The following is a 23,969-nucleotide window of genomic DNA, read 5'->3' as shown; positions in this document are numbered from 1 at the left end:
GTGTTCTAGTAGTTACTGATATGTTGATACATGAGCTTGAAATCCAGAAAAAAGAAATAAAAAAGAAAAAATGAAACTTCTAGAATCCTTATTTTTATATTTCTTTATCCGTACATTTCATAATGCTTCCTCAGCTTCATATAACTCCATGAATCTAACACTCTCCGTTTCAGACCATGTTCTTTTTGTGTTTACTTCTCGTTTTCGTTTTTTTGACACCAACGTCATTTTAATTTTACAAGACCACACTACTTGGATCCAAGGAAGTTGGTCAGCGTCTTACTTAACTTGGATAGAATCTGTTGATACAAGTGTACTTGGATGAACAAGTGACACGATCAAAGTAGCTTCCAAGTGGTTCGTGGGCATCGTCCAAGCAGACTTTAACTAAGTAGGTACACTTGGATCGTTTTACCCCTTTAAAACCAATTAGTAATTTTTAAATGAAACTATTTAATATTTACCAGATTCCAGCTATGTATATAAAACCACTTTTAGCATTCTAGTTTTATAAGTATTATAAAGAAAACCTGTCTACTTAAATTATACAAATTACTTATATCAAAATAGTAAAAGAAATCCTCCTTTAAAACCAGTTGGTAATTTTTAAATGAAACTATTTATTATTTACCAAATTCCAGGTATGTATATAAAACCACTTTCAGCATTCTCGTTTTATCGGTATCATAATGATGACCTGTCCACTTGGTTTATACAAATTACTTGTATCAAAATAGTAAAAGAAAACCTCCTTTAAAACCAGTTAGCAATTTTTAAATGAAACTATTTATTATTTACCAAATTCCAGGTAGGTATGTATATAAAATCAATTTCAGCATTCACCTTTTATGGGTGTCATAAAGAAAACCTCTCTACTTGAATTATACAAATTACTTATATCAAAATAGTAAAAGAAAACCTCCTTTAAAATCAGTTAGTAATTTTTAAATGAAACTATTTATTATTTACAAAATTCCAGGTATGAACAACTGGTTCCTAAAAAACTGATGACTCCTAGTAAGATTTGATCATTTTGAGCAGTGTATTTGATTAGTGTGACATTATATTATATTTATTATGACAGAAAAATAATAAAATAAACAAACAAGGTCTAAATTTTGATATTATTTTGAATTCCTGCATTTTATAAGAAGTATATAAATGATAGTTTTTACATAAAATAGGGTTGTTATTATTATTTTTTTATTATTATTAAGGAATAAAACAAACGACTTAACTCAACAATACCTATATTAAAGCAAGAATTGTAACCAAATTAGAAGATAACTAATTGGAGGTAACAAGAAACTCTCTAAAGAAAGCGAGGGTATGGAAGACCAAAACTTAGGTATGTAAAACTGAAATTAATATTTTGTAATATCTCCATCAGCTCTTTAGTATTTTGAAGTATAAAATTACGCCGATACAACCGTTTTATAATAACCCCCCACACATTCTCGATTGGGTTTAAATCTGGACTGTAGCTGGGCCATGGTAAGATTTCGATGTTATTATTCTGGAGCCAGTGGTTTATTATATTTGCAGTGTGAACAGGGCAATTATCTTGTTGGAGGATAAAAGTATTTTCTGGATACAACTGTTCTACACTGGGAAACATGATGTTTTCTATAATATTCAGATAAGTGTGCCCAATAAACCTGTCATCAATTCGTCATTCCATTTCCATTCCTCTAGATGAAATCCATCGCCATACATTGGCGCTAAAATGACCAGCTGCTCAATATCTATCAAAATATTACAGAGGATTAAATCTATTATTATCTGGTCTATTCTGCATCAAGTTGTTGTCTTTCTTCCAGGAAACTGTGACATAATTCTTGCAGTTTTCAAATCTTCAAAAGGATTCTCTTCTAATCTCTCAAAAAGCGTACGATCTTCGTGAGCGGTAGATATTTTTGGTCTTCCAGAACCTTGCTTTCTTTCGAGAGATTCTTGTTCTCTCCATCTTTTATTAGTATTAAAAACTATTGTTCTGCTTACGTTAAAATGGTTCGCTACGGCAGATAGTGACCAACCATCTTCTAATTTCGTTACAATTCTTGCTTTTAGTTCTTTGCTAGAATGTGGAGCCATTTTTGAGGTTGAACAGAATAAGTTATCTGACAAGTTTTAAGATTTTGCAGTGACAGTGACAGTATGTAAATAACAAGTATTTATCCTTCAAAATACACTGCTCAATTTCCTACAAAATAAGCATTAAGAGTCGTATCAGTTTTTTTAGGAACCGCTGTACATTTAAAAACATGCCAACACTGCCAAACCGAAATATTTTTTCCATGCGACATTTGCGGCTATATTCAGCTTGTATTTTCTTTAACCCAATAATTTTCTTGTTAGTTTCTTCTTCTTCTTCCTTTATTGGGTAATATCCCAGGGGATAATTTGCCCAGCTAATTCAGAGGGGATATTCTCAACTTGCCTTAGACAATCGAATATCCCCATATAAAACTAAATTGAAATTATTTTATATTGAATGAACACTATAATGAAACTTCTTCGTCTTGTTAGTTTCTTTCTTAATTTGTAGAATATTTAGGAAAGCTAATCTAGATGGTATTGTCTTTTAATTTCTAAATGGTTCTTTTCAATTTATTTTTGTTTAATCTTAATTATCTCTAGATAACGATTATTAATTTTTTTCCTAGAATCTGTAAATGCTCTTCCCATAGTTTAATGGCAGCTAATCTGAAAAGCTCCACGTAGGTGGCGCTTGTGTAGTTGGAGGTCACGTCAACTCTTCAAATCAATTTACTTATAAGTAAATATTGCGTTTATTTGGCTGTGTGAATTTAATTTGAGAAAATAAAATGCCTCAATGTTGTGTTGTGCCTTTGTACTCATCGAGAACATCAGGACACAGGTTTCCCAAAGATATTCTGATGACAAAAAAGTGGATTCTAGCAATAAGAAGGGATAAATATGTGCCGACAATAAATGTGCACGTATTTGTTAAAATACTTGTTTTTCTGGAATATTTAGTTGCAGCCATATTTACTAAGAATTTAACAGGAAAAACCCTGTAGTTGGCTGTATGCCATAGGTATAACATATTAAAATGAAGTAAAGACTTATGTTGTTGTATGTTTTTATATTAAATTAATTTAATATACTAACATACAAAAGAAGTCACCACTGTTACGTTACATAAGTGTATTAGCTCAAACCCAAATACTTCACTATAAAACTCAGATGAACATAAATATTTTTATTTTGGTCTGAGCTATAGAAATAAAACGTTAAGAAGATGATTAATATAGTTTACCTTTCGATAAAGGTTTCCTTTTTCAGTAATTTTGGCATTCCCTCTCCTTAATTCGTTTTTTTTTTTAAGAGAAACCTATCGTTTGATGGTCGCCAACCTTCGGTAGAAGACGGCACATAAAGAAGAATTCGTTTTTTAACGCACAAACAGTCCAAGATCCGTATTTTTGTGCCATAATTTATTAAATCGTAAACAAAAACACCATATACAAACTTCACGAACTGTCAAAACGTTTACCATAGATAAATAATATTATATGACGTTGACCGCCAACTACACTAGCGCCGCCAAGAGGAAGCAACGGCGTACATAGCTGCCATGAATACTAGCGTCTTTTATTTAGTTTTTTTGTGATCTTTTGTATTATATCCCAACTGCATTAAAAATTTTCATCATCAGTACTGAAATATTCAGGCGATTTTTTAACATAGATGGTGAATCACCTATGGAAAACATAACTTTTAATGCCCTTATACGAATCAGTTTGAGCTGGACTAATTCTCCGACGAAGGCACAGGGAAACCAATTCATTCAAAGATTTAACGGTTTGAAGATCAATATTGCACTGGTTGTGCAGTTCCTACAAAACTGACAGTTTTCAATGCATACAGTAGGCACACTTTAGAGTATTAATAAAGACAGCGGCTTCCTCTGTATCTATTTTTATCTGCTTTATTAATATTCTTGAAAGTTTCAGTAAGTGCTGATTTTTTTTGAAAAGGCATTGAAATATTTTCAATGCCTTTTAAAGGTTAAAAAATAAAAACAATAATCATCTTTGATGTGTATATTTACAATAAATACTTTACAAAAATACAAAGTAATGACTAGACAAATATTCATTAACAAAATCTCGTTCCTTAAGTACACAAGCCCTTTTTGCAAATTTTCGTAACCTCTGGGAAAATATCTTCAGGGTTGTGATCTTTTGGAACGCAAAGCGCAGTTTTACAACAAACATTAGAAAACAAATATAAAAAAAAGAACACTTAAGTACTCGTTTTTAAAAGTATACTACATTAAACGTAGCGAAAAATAGTTTACAGCAAAATCCAGGGTAAAACTAAAAAGAAAAACGTCCAAATTTACTATTTGCAGAAGCCTAAATCTAGTTCTACCCTGAAATATCAGTTAGGACTACTAAATATAGTTATTATAATACAATATCTCAGGCAATTTGTTATACACTGCTCAAAAATTAGGCGATTACATTTTTACAAAAGAACAAAATAGTTTTAACTAACAAATAACTTTTCTCGTCTTTACTTTTTATGGGAGCTACTGCAGCATTTTTGGTTGTCTTATTTACCAGCCTCATATGTTGGGTAAATTGTGACATTTGTTGCCGTCAGAACTATAACCGTTCAAAGTAACAGTCTTATGACATCACAGCCCTTCTCACCTTTGACACAATTTTAACACGCGCTTTGTTGCCATGTTGTAGTGTATATTAGTTCTCGTGAAATAGCCTTCATCTACAGTAACTCTTAAAACTCAAATGCAAAGGTAGATTCTTAATTTGTTTGAGTAGTGTATAGTTATATTATCGCAATATTCAAAGCAGATATTGGTGTTTATACAAATTGAACAAAGAAATTTGAACTTTTAAAACAAAGTAACGGTATATTCGTTTAAAAAATATATTCAGTGGTATATAGGCACGAAATAATGTTGTAAGTAGAGATGGGAACTATTATTTCACAACCGAACGTGATAATATCGACCAAGTTACGGTTAGTTAACGGTTTTACATCGAGTTAGGGAATCTGGAAGCTATGCTCATCTATAAAATATTTCTTTGATTCGTAAATCAGCTTTACTTTTTTCTATTTATTCAACAAAACTGTGGATCATGATTCCTTTTTCCCTTGATCAACAGAGGATTTTTTTAATGCTTCTTAGAGACTTTATTATCTACCATGTTCCCTAATCCTTAAGAAAAATCACAATATCAGAGTAAGTTTGGATTTAACATTCAAGTTACGCGGGTTGGCAATTCAGCCATTTCAGAAATTATAATATACAATGACATTTATGTCATTTTCAATATAAAGGTTTTTGGTAAACGTATTAGATTGTGTGTGGTTCGTGGTTCGGTTAGTGCTTAATTCTGTTAAGTGTAGATCACGCTCGAATGCGATGTGATTCTAAAGGCTTTCTAAGTAATTCGGCTCTTAAGTAGATTTTTGGTCGGCAGCAAACATGTTTATAGAAATTTTTACAGTGTTGTCGTTTTGTTTAGCGGAATAGTTTCCACTAAATTAAGACGAGCATGCCAGACAAGAACTTAGTATCATATATTGTATATCTAGTTTCCTCAGCATCAGATCTAACCGTTAACGATTCGAAACGAGACAATTCTGTAAAAACTACCAATATCTATATTTTTTAACACAGTTATTGCCCAAATCAACGACAATTACATGGTGGTTGGTAATAACTGCTACCCCACTAGGTCTCTTCAACTTAGCATCGTGCGAATCTATACACTGGTTGACGTTGTTTTCGGTTAGAGAGAGAAGCTGGACGTAGGTCCGACCTTTTTGTTCAGTTCTTGTTAGGAGGACTTTGTTGTCGAGATCGATCGCTATGCCACCGTAACGACCTTTACCTAAAAACAGAAAATAATAGTCAAACACATGTATAGTCCATCCCAACTATTTTCTTAACCATAAAACTTAAATTTGAATAACGCATGCATTCAAAATGGCGGAAGGGCATCATTTGTTAAAGTAGATATTTTAAATGTGATCATACGACAAGAAATATTCGATTTAAAAGATGTTTGTAGTCAATTTTTTGTATGATTCTGTTGGGAAATTTGAAAATGGCGGCCGCTAAATTTTCAATGGCGTCAGTGTAAAAAAAGTATGACCTATTTCTAATAATTTAGTAGTCTTATATATTTTAAGCTCATTCTGATTACATATTTTGATTAAATTAATTTGTTTTTTTTATCGACATTTGTCAAAATATGACATTTTTCTTAAATAACATACTTGTGATACATATTTTGAAACATTTTGCGTCACCTGAATTATAAAAATAATCTTAAACTGCTTCAGCTGAAGAATAACTCTTTCATTGTGAATTCTTTCTTGTTTCTAGGTTGGATCACTTACTATGGATCCATGCTATGCTTATATGTATATGATTCCACATAAAATATTTGACAAAATTGCGATCTTTTGAATGATTACATAACTCAAACACCATAAAAACAAAGTACATGTAGGCATAGACATATAATACAAATAAATAGACTGACTGCTGCCATACAGTCTCGTTTCCTCAGTGCGATAGAGAAAAGTGACGCAAAGCAGTCCCTGCATCTCTTTCTAATAGGGTGGGTTTACCGACAACGTGACCTTCTCATTGGTAATTTAGGTCACCTGGTCAATAAACCTGGTACAACAACAAGAACTGGAGGAAGATGGAGAAGAAAATGAATTAACTAGACCCCCAACGCTAGAGGAGGTCCAAACGGCAATCCACATACAAAAAAGCCATAAAGCACCGGGAATAGATAAAATACCGGCAGAACTACTCAAGCAAGGAGGAAGGAATTTGACACAACAGATGTACCAGCTAATACAACACAACAGATATACCAGATATGGATAGAAGAAGAAGTCCCCCAACAATGGAAGAAAAGTATAATCTGCCCTATTTATAAAAAAGGAGACAAACTGTTGTGTCAGAATTATAGAGGCATCTCTTTACTTTGTTCGGGATACAAAATACTCACAAACATCATTAATCGAAGACTCCAACCTCTCACGGAAAAAATCATCGGGGAATATCAAGCAGAGTTTAGGCAAAATAGATCTACCATTGACCAACTATTTACAGTTAAACAAATACTAGCCAAAGCATGGGAATATGACATTGACGTTTACAATCTCTTTGTAGATTTAAAACAAGCCTATGATTCAATAGATAGAACAATTCTAATATACTGGAAGAATTTGGCATACCATCAAAATTAATACGAACAGAAGCACATGTATGTATTCAGGGACAGATCAGATGATGCGTTTATGATAACGCAAGGACTGAAACAAGGCGACGGACTAGCTCCAACGCTCTTTAATCTTGTTCTTGAATATGTAATTAGACGGTTGACGGTGAGCGGAAATAATATACTTACAAATAAGTCTACCCAATTAGCAACATACGCAGATGATATAAACATAATGAGCAGAATAGTGAATGCAGCGGAAGAAACCTACGTTGAGTTGAAACAGAGTGCAGAAGCAGTAGGGCTAGCAATAAATACAAATAAAACAAAACTACTCATACAAACCAGACCAAATAGACCGGCGCAACAACACTATATTGACGATATATAACATGTGAATAGATTCATTCAATGGATCTGGTCGCAAGCAATGAAGAAGAACCGGAAATTAATAGAAGGCTTATGCTAGCAAATAAAGCCTATTTCGCGATGGGCCACATATTCAAATCGCGAGACGTACACCGGAAAACAAAACTCCGGGTCTATAAAACAATAATCAGGCCCATAGTAAGTTATGGTTGTGAAACATGGGTGGTGACACAGAAATCTGCCAATGCATTAATAAGTGAAAACAACAACTGGCGAATTAGGTATAATAGAGAAACATACGAGCAATATAGCGAACCAACTCTAGCACAATACACTAAACCGCAGAGATTACGGTAGGCAGGGCACGTGGTCAGAAAATTACTAAATGCAAGAATGCAGGGAAAAAGACCTGTTGGAAGACCTAAAAAGAGATGGGAAGACGAAGTTGATGAGGATGCCAGGAACTGCCTGGAAACGCGTTCATGGAAAAGAACAGGGGTAAATCGAGATGATTGGAGAAGCTTGTTGAAGGACAAGGCCCGATTTGGGCTGTAGTGTCATTGGATGGATGGGTGGATGGTCGATAAACCTGTCAAATTAAAGAGATATGCAGGGACTTCTGTGCATCACTTTTCTCTGTTCCACTGGGGGAACGCTACTGTATGTCAGCAGTCAGTATATTTGTATTGTATGTCTATGCATGTAGATGTCTTAGTACAGTAACCCAACAATTTTACAATATAAATTTTATGGTTTAGAAAATAGTTGAGGGAGTGAGAAAATTAGACGCGAACTGTATAAAAAACTATGAAAAACGCAAGACGCAAGACGAACGGTAGATAACTGTACATAACCTAAGAATTTCCTGATATAAAATAAATTATGATGTCAACTTCAAGTGCAATGCGTCCAAAAGATTTACTTTTAACCCTTTTTAAGATGATTATTATTCAATATAATATTTGGTATATGCTTCTTCTCGGAGCGTCTTTTCAGTCGTCACGTTTTGCTGTATTTTAGGCATGTCAAGAATTATTATACAACTTATTAGCCATTATGCACCTGTTATAAAATTAAAGTATTTTGGTATTTTATTGCAATTTAATAGAAAAAAAAAACAAAACTCGTGTGTTTACTTACTTTTGTATAAACTATTGTAAATTGGTTTGTTTACTATTGTTTATTATTGAACAGATATATAAATTAGAAATAATGTGAAATATTTTAATTGTTAAAAAACGGATATAAGTACAAATCAATTTTTCCAGGTTACGACGCTTGTCCTATAGAAAATGTCACACTGAGAGTGCAGTACGGGTAAGATACGGCAATGCTTTTCTTATGGAGAATAAACGCGCAGGGTTGTCGGTTTTCTCCAGCTGTTGATTGCTCATTGTCTCACAGGACCGGCTTTTATATCATGTATACGTATACAGTAGAATAAAAAAGGCATTGATGAGTTATTGACAACGAAAACTATGAATTTTGCATATAAAACGTCAACATGAGATATACAATTGAATCATATTTATAAGAGTAACATTTGAACACCTCTTTACAACAACAACATACAATAACTGTAGTTTTAATGTTTTACATAAAATAGAAAAAACCTACATAATTTCTAGGAAAGAATTTGGAAACTTGAAAATGATATTTTATAGATATTATATATAATATTCAAATTTCCAATTCTTTCATAGAAATTTTTTTCTATTGTATGTAAAATATTAAAAATACAGTTAGGTATGTTGTTTCTATAAATAGGTCTTCATTTCTTTTGTAAAACTTATGCTACAAATTACCATCATTAGCATAATCACCTAAATATGGCCATAAACTTGTTTGTCACAATTAGTATTTGATAAACTCCAAGCTTTCTATATATACGACTATATATAGTCTCCAACTATACGACGTTTGCGAAAAGACCATTGCAATATCATATATTTGGACGAATCGTGGGTTAATGTTGGCCAATCTATAAATTACGAATGGTGCGATACTACGATATAAAACAGTCGTGATGCTTTTCTCAAAGGTTTAAGTACTGGCTTAAAAGCACCTACTAAACGAGGTTCACGATATGTTTTATTGCATGCAGGTTTTTCAGGTTTCTTTCCTGGCACACAGCGTGTTTTTCTGGCAAAGAAAAATGATGGCGACTATCACGATGAAATGGATGCCGCATATTTTGAGTCGTGGTTTAAGGAGACATTAATATCAAATTTACCAAATAATGGTCGCAGGAATGTCATTGTAATGGACAATGCATCGTACCACTCCCGTAAAGAGAGATTCCCTAACAATTCCTGGAATAAAGCTGCAATCAAGGAATGGCTAGTGGAAAAAGACATTTTTTTCGAGGAGTGTTATTTGAAATCCGAGCTATTAGAAGCAGCGCGTGCTTTTAAAGATCAATACGATAAGTATTATCTTGATGAGTATGCTTCACAACATAATTATATTTTAAGGCTTCCTCCATATCACTGCGAATTGAATCCTATAGAAATGGTGTGGAACCAAGTTAAGCGATATGTAGGTACCCATAATACCACTTTTAAAAACGACGAGGTACGCCAGTTGATCGACGACGGTTTCGCACGCATCACAGAGCAAAATTGGCGCAATTATGTCACTCATGTTGTTGAGAAAACGGAAACTGAAATGTGGACTGCGGACAACCTGCAAGATGACGTAGACCAATTGATAATACACGCAAACACAGGGGAGAGTAGCGAAAGCGAATCCGACATCTCGGATGTAGAGGACGAGTTTAGTATAATTAATTGAATATCTGTGAGTAACCTCGATTATTTTACACTGTATAACCAATAAAATGCATTTACCAGTCCAATCAGAGTATGGGCTTTTCGGATATTGGGCTGGGTGCACGGAAATCGAGTTCCCGGAGGTTCCACCCTGTATATTTATAGCTATCAAGAAATGTAATTTAAAATATATTTGTTAGTTTAATAAAGTATAAATATAATACAATGTTAAATAACTTACACTATAAACCTTATACCTGCTCATCTGGTCAAGTGTGGGCAAGGAAAACCATTATCCCATATGGAATAACACAAGGTTTCGCTGAAAACTACCAGGTTGCTATGCCAAGGAACTAGGTAACCTTATGTTGTGTGTAAAAAATGCGAGACTGCATTATGTTTTAACAAGAACAAAAACTGCACTTCAGATTTTCACAAAAAAAATATCATAGTAGGTGTTAAAATTTCGCAGTGATTCAAGTGCGCAACTTGTTTTTTAATAACATCGCCGGGATTAAAAAATGTGCAAAGCTTTTTCGATATTCTCGTTCCTGATAATTTTTCGGATATTGGGCTGGGTGCACGGAAATCGAGTTACCGGAGGTTCCACCCGGTATATTTATAGCTATCAAGAAATGTAATTTAAAATACATTTGTTAGTTTAATAAAGTATACAGTTTTATAATAAAATTCTCGCTAAAAACTTAAGGTCTTTTTATTCAAATGCATGCCTCTTATTTGGCTACTTGAAGGCAATTATTTTATCAATACATTATTTTATAATAAATAACAGAGCCCGGCGTAGAGATCTGGGTACGGTTTTGTGACTACCACTTGGACCTGTTTGTATCGCCAAGCACAAGGCGTGAAATCCGGCAATTGTGCATTCCTATATTAGCCGTACTGCACTCTCGGTGTGACATTTTCTATAGACAACCAACGGACTAGGTACAACGGGACATTTCGCGGTTAATATTCGCACGATTAGATTGTTGAGAGACAGGGTGTTGTTAAATGCCAACCAATAAAATACCTTTACGTATATGGAATATTGAAAATGGTCATGAGAAGGACTATATTACTTTTTTATTTGTTTTACAAGTAATTATGGGATTGACTCATAATTATATATAAAAAGAACTTGTTTTATTAGCATACATCGAAAATTCAATTGAAAAGTTACTTCTAAAATGTTTTTTAGTAAATTTTTTTCTGCAAAAATTGTTTGAAAATGTAAATCTCAATATGGTTTGGTACATAGTCAAATTTGAAGGTATTGAAGAATGAGTTATACCTTTTCCTTCGTCGTAGATGACTTCCATGAAGTCTCCTTTAGCGGAGAACATTTGTACCCTGGAGTCCGCCACGACGATTTCGCCAAGAGGTCCTACAGCTACGGATGATATGAGATTGAACGTTCCTTTCTTGCCGACCTGAAAATAATGAATTTAGAAGCTTCTTGTTGGAGAAAATCAAAATAATATTGTGCAATTTCCTCAATATAGTAATCCTGTCCGCTCTTTAAATTTATTGATCTGGTAAATGTAGGTAGGCATCTAGATAATAGATGTGTATGTCATTAACCTCGTGCAGGTGGCCAGATACTCGAGAGGTAACCATAATTCAGTACTTGACAGGTACTCGTATACAGGAGTACTTAGTGAAGGTGGTTGTATGCAGGTGTTCCACACTGCGTATAATTCATTTGGTGTTCGACATATATGCATAAAGCATATGGCGGGAAGTGCTCATCCATTCATACGGTATATATTACCTGGAATAAAATCTTCCCTTCGGAGTCGAACACGAACACACAGTTCATACCATTGTCAGCGATGAGTATGTGCCCGTAATTTTTGTCCACGGCTACATCTATGGGCTCTTGGAAGGCGTTGTAAGTAAACGATTTTATAGTTTCTCCATCTGTAGTCATTTCCGTGAGATACTTCGTCCTCCAGTTGACCACTATTAAGCCGTTGTTTGTAATATCAATTCCTAAAACAAAAAAAAATATTTTAATTTATTTAATTATAAATATACAAGATTTTTTCAAATATAATCGATTAAAACTAGTTTCTAGCGTGTTTAACATTTAACTAACCTGTGCAGCTCCTACCAAGCAACCCCTCATTGGTAACGTGCTTTATGAACTCCAATTGATCGGTCAAAACCTTAATCCTCGAATTTCCAGTATCCAGCACATACACAGACTGGTCCTTCTCGTCTACAGCCACAGCTACAGGCTGCATAAACTCATCCTTCCCGCTTCCTTTCGTTCCGTAAACGCAGATAGGGTTGTTATGGTCGCTGACGTCGAAGTAGAGAGGATTGTCTTTGATCGGGCGGTTTATCACAGAGATTTTAATGCCGTATCGGCCAGACTTAGGAACTCTAAAGTAGAGCTTGTAAGTACCGTCATCACAATCTTCTATTTTCACTGGGTAGGTTTCTTCGGATTGCGAAGGGTTGATGCTAAAATAAAAGTACAATAGTCAAAAGAGCTGCTGTCGAATACTAAGCAATTTTTAATGCTAACCTTTCTTCTGCTGCAGCACTAAGTAACTCAGCCTCCACGGGATCCCCACCGTTCTTTCTTTCGTTCCCGTGATAGTCCACTGTAGTAAGCGTAAAGAAATTCTCAATTCCTGCTATAGTGCTGCCCTCGAGCTTGGCAGTGCACAATCTCGGGAACGTGGTGCTGGTCCTGACTTTGCCCAGAACGCTCAGATGTTGCTGGATCTGCTCGAAGCTGTCATTCAAGTCGAAATCGCAGGTCAGGAATGCGTTTTCTCGAGGTTCGCTGAGGGCTACTGTGGAGTCCAACTTTTCCGAGAGGATTTCGATTCTTTGAGTGATGTTTCGTACTTCCACTTGATATTGGAGTCCTTGACATTCTTGTTCTACCTAAGGATATACATACAATAGATCACAATAAAGTATCAACTTTTTTTGGAATTTGATTTTAAGGTCTTAAAGCTAATTCGTATCTTTTTGATAGACTCTCTGCTTTACATCTATATAAATTTTCATTTTTACTAAATTTTCCCAAAAATATTTGTTTAAAATGTAGTCCTAACCAAACTTTACGTTGACAATATATTAGGGTTCATACACCGCAGGAAATATTTTAGTAAAATTCTACACTACAAGTATCCGGACCATCATCAGTGACACTTTAACATTTTCAAAAAGTCACTTACAAAACGGTTTAAGCCGTTTTGTAAACTAAAGGTCAATCTAAAGATCAAATCCATAAAAGCTTCCCAGATTCCGATTTATAAAAGCGGAAGGAGCACTTGATTTTCAAAATGTTGACTAGAATGGACACCACTATAAGTTTCTAGTTTGCCAGTGGCGTACCATTTTTACGGAAATATGTATAAAAAGCATGGACGTATAAACATAGATGGACCCAGCAATAAGATACCTTAAACACACACTGTTTTGAAGCTTCGATATTCCTGGACAAGAGGGTAAAGGGGAGTAAAACGGGCATCGATAGACTGTGATACTTCCTCAATGAGCATAAGCGTGCTTGAATTATTACTCGCGGGGTAAATTATTCAGACGTTAATAATTGGAAGTAGTAATAATGTATAAAAACACGTTTTTATAGAAAAAATAAAATACAATTTTATTTGCTTTAAAATTGATACAATAAAATATAGTTGAGCTCAAGTTAATTTTTTAATAGGTATCAAATAATCCTACGATAAAAAAAAACAATTAAAAAATATACATTTGTCAAATTTAAGTACATACCTATATTTATTGATAATGTGTTAAAACATATTTTTCCAAATTGTGACAAATTTGTTTTAATACAATATCAATAGATTCCACGTAGTAAGGGTTTCTGCTACAAAATTATTTATTGATCATTCCAAAGCTCTTGCTGGCATTTGACATAAAATTATTTGCAAATATACCTACTTATTAAAAAGTAGGCGTGAAAATGTATAAATTATTGGAAAGCTATTTACCGAACAGACATATTAAAGTAAAAATGGTAAATAGACATAATAGAAGACGTTGGTATAGAAATAAATTTTTATTGATTGCGAAATAAAACAGTCTTAGTAAGAACGCTTCTTATGCGCACGGTGTTAGCATCTAAAGTAGTCCTCGTTTCATGATGAATTCCAATTTTAAAATATTTCTCAAGAACCAATTTTAAAAGTTGCATAGAGTCTCCATCGATTGCATCTTCATCATACATATGGTCACCAAAATGCTCATAGATTGATTTTGGGACATTTTTTATGGTTTTATTAATCAAAATATTCATAAGGTTTTTAACTAGTCTGTTGTAGATATTTATAGTTTTATTAAAAAATCTGAAATTTTTTCAGCTTCCTTACAAGTTTAAATAACCAAAAAAGATGCTTTTGAAAGGTTTTTTTATACTGTTTTCTCTGTTGAAGTTTAGAGTAAGTTTCATCATTAATCAATATTATTTGGAAACCTACATAGAAAAATAAATGAGTTTTATTCATTTCACTAATTTATTGTTAATTCATGAGAAATATTAAATTAAAAAGCTACTAAACAGATCTTTTTAATCAGATGATGTCTACTTACAATTTAAAAATGTCTATACTAATTTCATGAACTAATATCTTGTTCAATACATTAATATGAATAAACCCAATGGTACGCCTATGAAAGACATATTTTAAAATGTAAACACACAGGCTTCCTCGGTTCCTCATCTTAAATAATGTAAACAAACAGTACTTACAAATTAAATGAGACATTGGGATGTAAATATTTCGTTTTTTTTGCAAATGCAAAACTGTAGCACCATTATTATAATTTGTTTATTTCACTATTTACAAATATCACTTAAAATACAGCCAAAATATCGAAAAACAACTTTTCCTCATCTTGGGTAAAAAGTAAACAAACATGGACATGACATGGAACAGCATTTGAAGTTTGACGTAGAGCCATAAGACAGAGAAATGTAAACACCGTTGCCATTAATAAATAGGTTTCAGTGCTTCTACATATAAAATAATTGGTTGATATCTGTTATACGCTATTATTAAATGATATGCACACTATGTGCACATTTGATGTTTTAATTACAATTAAATATATTAATATAAGTAATAAATTATTATTTTGGTTTGATAGCACCTGTAGAGTATAAAATAAATATAATAATATTTTCAGCGATACGTGAATAAGATATTTTAATAAAAAAATGTGACAACATTTGAAGGTGCTGAGAATGTGACCTAGTCAAATAATTTTGGCTTCACATTTTTATGTAAATAACTGAGTCCATCTGTGTTTATACGTCCATGATAAAAAGCGAGAGATAAAATTTGGGGTTTTTCTTTTTAACGAAAAAGTTTAGGTATTTTTTTTTTGTTGTTAAATAGTACACATATTAAAAAAAATGAGGCATTCAAAACAGGCTGGCTAGCAATAAACCAAGCTAGCTTACTGACAAAAATAAAATTAGACTATTACCTTATTTTTCTCGTTTTCTATAAGGGTATGCTGTTCTTCTAAGACGCGTCGTTTTTCTGTACATATCGTGTTAACGCTGTCGATGATTTCCTGTTTCCTTTGATCCATTAACGTTTGTATATGTTGGAATGTCTCGTTGATTTTGTCTAAACATGTCTCTTTGGCAGTGTCCAGCCTGCCTAATTCGGCGCTCACTCCTTCTTGCGCCTGTGATAACTAGATCAAAAGTTGAAAAATTAAATCGTAGTAAGCAACAAATATTGTTTTCTAGCAACCTCCAAGCGGATTATATTTATACACACAACCGAAAAAATTGTGAGAAACCAGATAGTTTACATCCTGATGACAAGGAAATGCCGCAATCCTGTTAAATGTACGAAAATATACCCTGGGCTGATGTAGGTTTCATATCATAGAGGAGAACGGGAAAAGGGAGAATTCTGCGCAGTGGTAAATCTGCGCAACTCTATTAAGCATCACTTCATGCTTAATGATTCAAGTTTTGGTATACCTGAATAGACACTAAGAGATATAATGAAAATAGCAGGCCAAAAAACAGAAAGTTGGGTCGAAAGCCTGTATTTGCTGAAAACAGGAAGCAGAATTGACGGAGTACATTTTAAAATTCTGAAAAGTCTGAGTATAATTACTGCTTTCAACTTGGAAGAAGTAAAATTATTTTTTAATAATGTTGAAACTGTGATGAATAAATACAAATTTACTCAAGACCGTATTTATAATATTGCTGAGATCGATATTGCTACTGCACAGTAAAGATTTTGGGAGAACAAGGCCAAAAACGAAGGTCGGTGACTTCTTGAAAAAGAGGTAAAACGGTCACTATTCTTTGTGCATTCACTGCATCAGGGTCTTATGTACTACCAATGTTCATTTTCCCAATAAAAAGAATGACTAAAGATCTTCAAAGAAATGGCCCAGCAGATGCTTTCTATAGATGGTCAGATAATGGCTGGATAAACGAAGCGTTATTGACGGAGTGGCCATGCAAATCCATCCAAAGAAGAAAAGGTACTCTGGATTCTAGACACTGATTCCAGCCGTATATCATTGGCTTCATATGATTTGTGCAAAAACAATGGCATTGTGTTGATATCTATATCTCCCTATACATCCCATAGAGTACAGTCCTTAAATTTGTCATTTTATGCTCCCCTCAAAAACCTATCATAAACTATAAAATATACATGATGCCACATCCGTTTGAAAAAATAACTCGCTATAAATTAGCTGAAATATTGAATTGGCTTATTTAAAAGTGGCGACAATGGATAAAGCCATATCTGATTTTAAAGCTGCAGGCATTTTCCCGTTGGATTAAGATAAATTCCATGATGAATTCAGTAAATCAGATGAAGACTTTGCTCCAGTTTTATGAGAGGAACATGTTCAATCAAATATATAATCGATAAAGAAGGCAAAGACGTCAGTGGGTTTCCAGCGGATCCTGGTACATCTCACATTCATTCTCAATTATTATCTAATGTTTGTTCATCATCCGTTCTCGATAACGCTGAGTCATCTCACCCGATGCCTCTTATAACTCCTGGTAAACATGTTGTTCAGACTAAATGTTCGTCTGCAACTTTTGATATCTCAATTGAAGATATATCTTCTCTTCCAAATATTACAAACCACGAAATCAAATAAAAGAAAATCCCTAAAGTCTGAGATATTAACATAACCTACAATGAAAAAACAATTGGAGGATGTTGAAGAAAAAAGGAAGAAGAGAATGATCATCATCATCATTCTGGTTTTACAACCCTGCATGGGTCCTATGTTGGGCGTTTCACTACGAGACAAGATCCCAAATCGCCAGCTACGACAAAGAACAGGAGTGGCTGATGCAGTAGAGAGAGTAGCAACACTGAAATGAAACTGGGCAGGTCACGTGGCTTGAATGACAGATAATAGATGGACAAAGCGGATACTGGAATGGAGAGCAAGAGATGATGCCTACCGAAGCAGAGATCGTCCACCAACACGTTGGACTGACGATCTAAAACGTTGTCATAGGAATTGGATGCAAGAGGCACAAGATCGAAATAGATGGAAAATTATGAGGGAGTCTATGTCCAGCAGTGGATAAGCGAAGATTGAATGATGATGATGGGTCCTAGCCTCCTCAAGAATTTCTCTCCAGTCGTCCCTATCCATCGCCTTTCTCTGAATCTTGTTCTGGGTCTTCCTCTTCTTCTCTGACCAATGGGCCTATGAAGGATCGTTTTTCTAGCTGTGTCATTTTGTTCCATCCGCATTACATGCCCTACATCTTAATATGTTTTACGATATCAGGTTCCTGGTATATTCTGTAAAGTTTGAAGTTATATCGTCTTCTCCACACTCCTTTATCATTCACTGCTCCATAGATTCGCCTTGATTGAGCCCAAAATATCATCTGTTGGCCGTGCAAATTCTGCAGTTTATCTCTGCGGTAGTATTATTTTCAGTGTTAAGGAACAAATTCGTTCACTGCTTCGATGAGGTCGTTTTCTATAACAAGTGGTCGTAGGATTTGTGGTTGCGTGCTTATTTTCATATACTTAGTTTTGTTGGTGTTTATTATTACACCCATTTTTGTAGCTGATTCTTTTAATGCTACGTACGCCTCTCGTACAGTGTTTTAGGTGCTCCCAACAATATTGATATCCTCAGCATAGGCCAGGATTTGCACTGATTTATAATATAGTGAACCAGTAGTTGTGATTTGTGACATACGTATTATTTTTTCCAGAGCCAGATTGAACAGTATACAGGAGCCTCCCTGGCGCATCCCGTTATTTGTTTTAAAAAGTTCAGACAGTTCCCCCTGAATTCGTACTCTACATTACTTTTTCAGGAGTTAGTTTTGTTAAATTTACCAACTGATTTGGTATTCCTAGCTCTTTCATTGCTTTGAACATTTCTCTTCTATTCACAGAGTCGTAGGCTGCTTTGTAGTCTATACATATGTGATGAGTATCAATGCCATATTCCAGTGTTTTTTTTCAAAATTTGTTTCAGGATTGTTATCTGATGAATTGTCGATTTACCACCTCTGAAACCAGCCTGAAATTTTCTTACTCTCCGTTCTGTATATGGTGCCATACGGTGACGTAGAAGCGTAATGATAACGAAATAAAATAAAAAGTGCAGCATTTACAATTCCATACAACGACGAATGTAAGTACCTAGTTACAGTATTATATAAAAAAGTGCTTTGGACTAACCACAAAATATATTAAAAAAAGATGCGAAAAAGCCATAAATCTGCTAAAAGTAGTTTCCAAGAAAAAAATGGGGGGCTGACGTTACTGTATCGTGTACATTCTACAAAGCATATATTCGTTCCATATTGGACTATGGCTGTACATTATATGGGGCAACATCTAAAACGAACCTAATAACTATCGACGTACCGTTTTTACGTTCCAGAAATTAGTACGTACAGTTTTATCAACTGAAGCGTTTGTAACACAAATCCCACGTAACACTAATGGTAGATGATCTGCGGAAAGACCAAGAAAACAATGGTCAGACAATCTTTGAAAGGATATTGAGAAATAACCCGCAGAATGAACAGACATTTATGCCTATAGAGAAAAGTCAGAAGAGGAAGATATAATGTGTTACAGCACGTTGTTGTAGTGTAGTGACCGTAAATTTATTAAAAAGTAGTTCAAAATAAGGTACCTTAGAAATACATTCATTGGCTTTGTACAGCAAAATCTCGGACATCCTCTTTATAGCTATCGAAAAGGGTATGATGGTGTGCTCGCAGCTCGTGGTCGTATCATTGTGGGATCCCCCGGTGCAAAGGGTACAAAAAACGGTATCACAAGTTTCGCAGAACAACAATTCCTGGTTTATGTGCACCGAACACTTAGGAATCACCTCCCTCCGCTGTCTCGACATTAAATCCAGCAGCTGGTTGACTAGAAACGAAGGCGGAAGGGCGGATACCCCTCCGCGGGGGATGTGGATCAGTTCTCTACATATCGGACAGCGGAAGGTGCCCGTGTCTCGGGTTTGGGAGGCTGCTATCCGGGTAAGGCAGTGTAAGCAAACGGTGTGCGAGCATTGGAGGAGCTTCGGTGTGTGTTCCTGGCCATCGTACATACCTGAAATGAAACATAGTGATTTTTTATAAAACTGTTTACCGAAATTTTATCAAAGAATTGCGTATAGAAGATAAATAGAACTGCTTACATTGTCTTAACTAAGAAATTTAATGGATGAAACTTATATTTAGTTATATTTACTATTTAAAATAAAATAAATATTCTCTTGTGTTTATTTTTTGGCTCCAGCCGTAGTACACACTATTGACCAGATTTGTAAATGTTTACAAAAAGTTGAATTCATTATCAACGAACTAATGAGTATGTTATTGAAAAAGATAACAAATACTTGTTTGTCTTTTATGCATTCTATATTTAAACATTACTTGATTTGATTGGTTGATGACCCTCGACACTATTCAAACAATTGGCACATCAATTGGTGGCCAATGTTGTAATTACTTTAATTTTAAAAGTCAGTTTATTCCAATGGGTGACCAGATGGCAGTTGGTTTACGAGGGGTCAGAGCTCTATTTCAAATGAACGTAACGATTATTGATAAAAATGGTTCTTTCTGCTTTTTTAATTTGATAAATTTATTAGATTTAATAATAAATGGTTGGTGGTTGTTAAGGCTACAAGTTGTATTGGAGACGAAGTGGGTCACTTAGTAAAAAAACATTAGAAAAGTCCAATGTTGCGAAGAAATTAAATTAGGGGTTCTGGGTCTCTGACCGGCTCTCTGACGTCTGAATGGCGTCGTCTACTTCGTTCCTCTAGGATCTTCGGGGTCATCCTCTTTTCCTTCTTCCTATGAGGCTCCATTCGGTTATTCTCTTTATCCATCTGTTGTCGCTAGTTCTTCTTACATGTCCATACCACTTTAGTCTTTTTTGTCTATATATGTTAGTATGTCTGTTTCTATTGATGTTCTTTGCTTTATTTTTGATACTCTGCGGCATCTTCGCAGGCATTACATCTCTGTTGCTACTATCTTACTACTGTTTTTCTTGTTTATAATCCAATTTTCAGCCCCATATGTCATATTCTTCTTCTTAAAGTTCCATCTCCTATCGGAGGTTGGATATCATAACGGCTATGGTCACTTTGTTGGCTGCTGCTCTGAAAAGTTGTAGTGAACTACAGTTAAACCATTCTCTAAGGTTCTTCAGCCAGGAGATGCGTCTTCTTCCTATGCTTCTTCTTCCTTGGATCCTTCCTTGCATAATAATTCTCAGCAGCTCATATTTTTCTCCTCTGGTTATGTGACCCAAATATTCTAGTTTTCTTCTTTTTATGCTGTTCATAATTTCTAACTCCTTATTTAGACGTCGTAGTACCTCAGCATTGGTAATCCTTTGAACCCACTGGATTTTTAATATTCTTCTGTAACACCACATATCGAACGCTTCTATTTTTCTTATGTGTTGTTTCTTCAATGTCCAAGCTTCCATTCCGTATAGTAAGATAGAAGATATGTCATATTACTTCGCACTAATGTTTTATAAATCTGTGTTTTTGTCTTCATATTTAGGTGTCTATCCCACCATACTAAGTTAAGTTGCTGCTGTTCTTGTTTGTCCTAATCTTTGCTTAATTTCTTCTTCTGTTGTTGCTTTTTTCGTAATTATAAACCCCAAGTATTTGAATTTAACCTTTTCTTTGATTGTTACGTTGTCGTCAATCTGTACATCTTCTATGTTTTCTTCACTTGTAGATAGGTACTCTGTTTTCGCGAGATTAATATCTAGGCCAGCCTTGGTATATTCTTCTTGTAGTTTCTTCAACATATAACTGAGGTCTTCTTGGTCTTGTGCAATCATTACTTGATCATCTGCAAAGCTTAACGTATATAGGTATTCGTTTCATACCGGTACTCCAATGTCTTCGCATTTTCTTTTCCATGTAGTCAAGGATTTCTCTAAGTATATTTTGAATAGGGTTCGAGATGTGAAACGACCCTGAAGGAGCCCTTTTGTTGTGGTGAAGTCTCCTATGATGCTTGTTCCCATTTTATTGGACACTTTATTTTCTTTATACAGAGCTTTTGTACCTTCTATGAGTTCCGTCTGTATTTCTACTTTGTACATTGCCTCCCATATTTCTGACCTTGGTACAGAGTCATACGCCCTTCTCAGGTCCACAAATACCAAATGTATATCTCTATTTTTTGCTTTTTTCTTTTCTGTTCGTAATGTTTTTGAGCCGTACTTTATAAGCTCAGGTGAGGTGCCTCCAGGTCCCGGTGCTTTCTTATTTTTGATTGCTTTTATGGCCGTTCCCATTTCCCTATCTGTTATTTCTATTTCTTGTTGTGGGGATCTGCTTCGTCTTCGCCTGTTTTCTTTTCCAATGAATTGTGGTCTTTGTTCTGTTACCAGTTCCTTGTAATAGTCCTTCTATTCTTTGTCCTGTATATTTCCCAATTTAATTTTTTCTTTTGAGTTTTGTTTCAATACTCTCAGTACTTTTCATGACTCCGAAGTTCTTGTACCTCCTATGTATGTTTCAATATTTAAGCAGGTTCTTTCCCATTCTTCATTATTCTGTTGTGTTATTTGTTTTTTCACTTCTCATTTTACAAAAAGGCATTTGATTGTGTAAGCTGGATAAATCTGTGGTCCATTTTAATAGAAATGGGTACACCAATCCACCTGGTGAGACTTATTTAAAATCTGTACCAGTCCAATATAGCAATAGTACTACTAGATCAGAAGTTCTCAAACCAATTCAAGACCGAGAGAGGTGTTAGACAAGGATGAGTGTTGTCACCTGACTTATTCAACATTTATGGTGAACATGTCATGAAAATGGCTTTAGATGGATGGGCCGGTGGAGTAACAGTGGTTGGTCGGAAAATCTCCAATTTAAGATTTGCTGATGACACTACACTTATAGCAGCAAACGAGCAAGAAATGTTCATGAAACACATACTCAATTTCCAAAAAAAATAAATGTTTGGGCAGGTATTTTGGGAAACCACATAGTTGGGCCTGTTTTTCTCAATGCTAACTTAACCGGTGAAGTGTATCTGGAGATGTTACAAAATGCAATTGAACCGTTAATACGAAATTCTGGAGGATAATCCCGATGAATTCGGCAACTTGCAAATAATGTGCTCAACAAGATGGTGCTCCTGCACATTATTATGGTAATGTAAGATGTTACCTAGATGGGGAATATCGTGGTAGATGGATTGGAACGAGGTGATAGAATGACCAGCTCGGTCACCGGACTTCACACCATTAGATTTTTTTCTGTGGGTATACTTGAAATCTAAAGTTTAGGCTATACAGCACTTGCTGTTGCGTGAAAAGAATTTCCGACTTATTTCGTATACTTTATATAATGACGCACGGGTAAAGAACCATGGACTCAACTTTAGAATTGGAAGAGCATTTGTAAACTCGGCCTTCACATATGAAAGTAAAGTGACTGCCTTAAATACTGAAATAGAAAGGAAAGATCTCAATGGGTTCGGGAATCTTCTGCGAGTAGAAGAAGTAGACAACTCAGCAAATTATTTAAGACTGTCTTTGAATGTAAATATCAGGAAGATAACGGAGCACTGGAATTTGGAAAAAAAGGAGGCTCAGAATAGACATAGACGGCGATGTTTGTCTTCTTAATAGGTAAGTCTAATCTTCTTCATTTTAGCGTTTAGGCATTGTTATCTTTACCAGCATCAAACTTAGTTTGATCTTTTCGAACAAGGGTTCAATCAAGGAGTGTCCTACAGTTCTTCTTCTTTTCGGTTTGCAATTTAATTAAAACACAATTTATACCTATCTCCCTCAATACCAAATAAGGTGTAGAGAGATTATTGATACAGTAAATATTGTGCAATATGCCGCAAATATATCATTGCCAACGTATAAAACAATTATTGTATCTATAATGGTGTTATCTTAACAGCAGTGAGTTTTAAAGCAATTTGCGTGCGTTAGTCTAACCTAATGGAAATAAAAACAAGTTAACATGCAAATAATAAAAAAAATAATAACGAACCATTCCAAATGCGATCTGCAACAACAAAGTATGT

At 34.6% G+C, this 23,969-nt stretch overlaps 1 protein-coding gene across 3 annotated transcripts in view; it reads right to left on the bottom strand.

Annotated features, from left to right (window-relative positions):
• Window positions 1–4,055: 4,055 nt before the first annotated feature.
• Window positions 4,056–23,969, bottom strand: part of LOC140441005 (tripartite motif-containing protein 2-like) — a 112,764-nt gene continuing 92,850 nt past the window's right edge. For all 3 annotated transcript variants that reach the window (XM_072531390.1, XM_072531391.1, XM_072531389.1), the window contains 7 exons: window positions 19,559–19,986; window positions 15,866–16,081; window positions 12,921–13,288; window positions 12,486–12,856; window positions 12,159–12,379; window positions 11,679–11,817; window positions 4,056–5,894 (listed from right to left, as the gene is read on the bottom strand). In XM_072531390.1, the coding sequence (XP_072387491.1) occupies window positions 5,653–5,894; window positions 11,679–11,817; window positions 12,159–12,379; window positions 12,486–12,856; window positions 12,921–13,288; window positions 15,866–16,081; window positions 19,559–19,986 (1,985 nt within the window). In that variant the 3' untranslated portion in view covers window positions 4,056–5,652. The remainder of the gene's footprint in view (window positions 5,895–11,678; window positions 11,818–12,158; window positions 12,380–12,485; window positions 12,857–12,920; window positions 13,289–15,865; window positions 16,082–19,558; window positions 19,987–23,969) is intronic.

The sequence above is a fragment of the Diabrotica undecimpunctata genome, chromosome 5, assembly GCF_040954645.1.
Source record: "Diabrotica undecimpunctata isolate CICGRU chromosome 5, icDiaUnde3, whole genome shotgun sequence".
Classification (NCBI taxonomy): domain Eukaryota; kingdom Metazoa; phylum Arthropoda; class Insecta; order Coleoptera; family Chrysomelidae; genus Diabrotica; species Diabrotica undecimpunctata.
The sequence above is the reverse complement of the archived record's forward strand: the minus strand, read 5'-3'. Positions and strand labels throughout refer to the sequence as shown.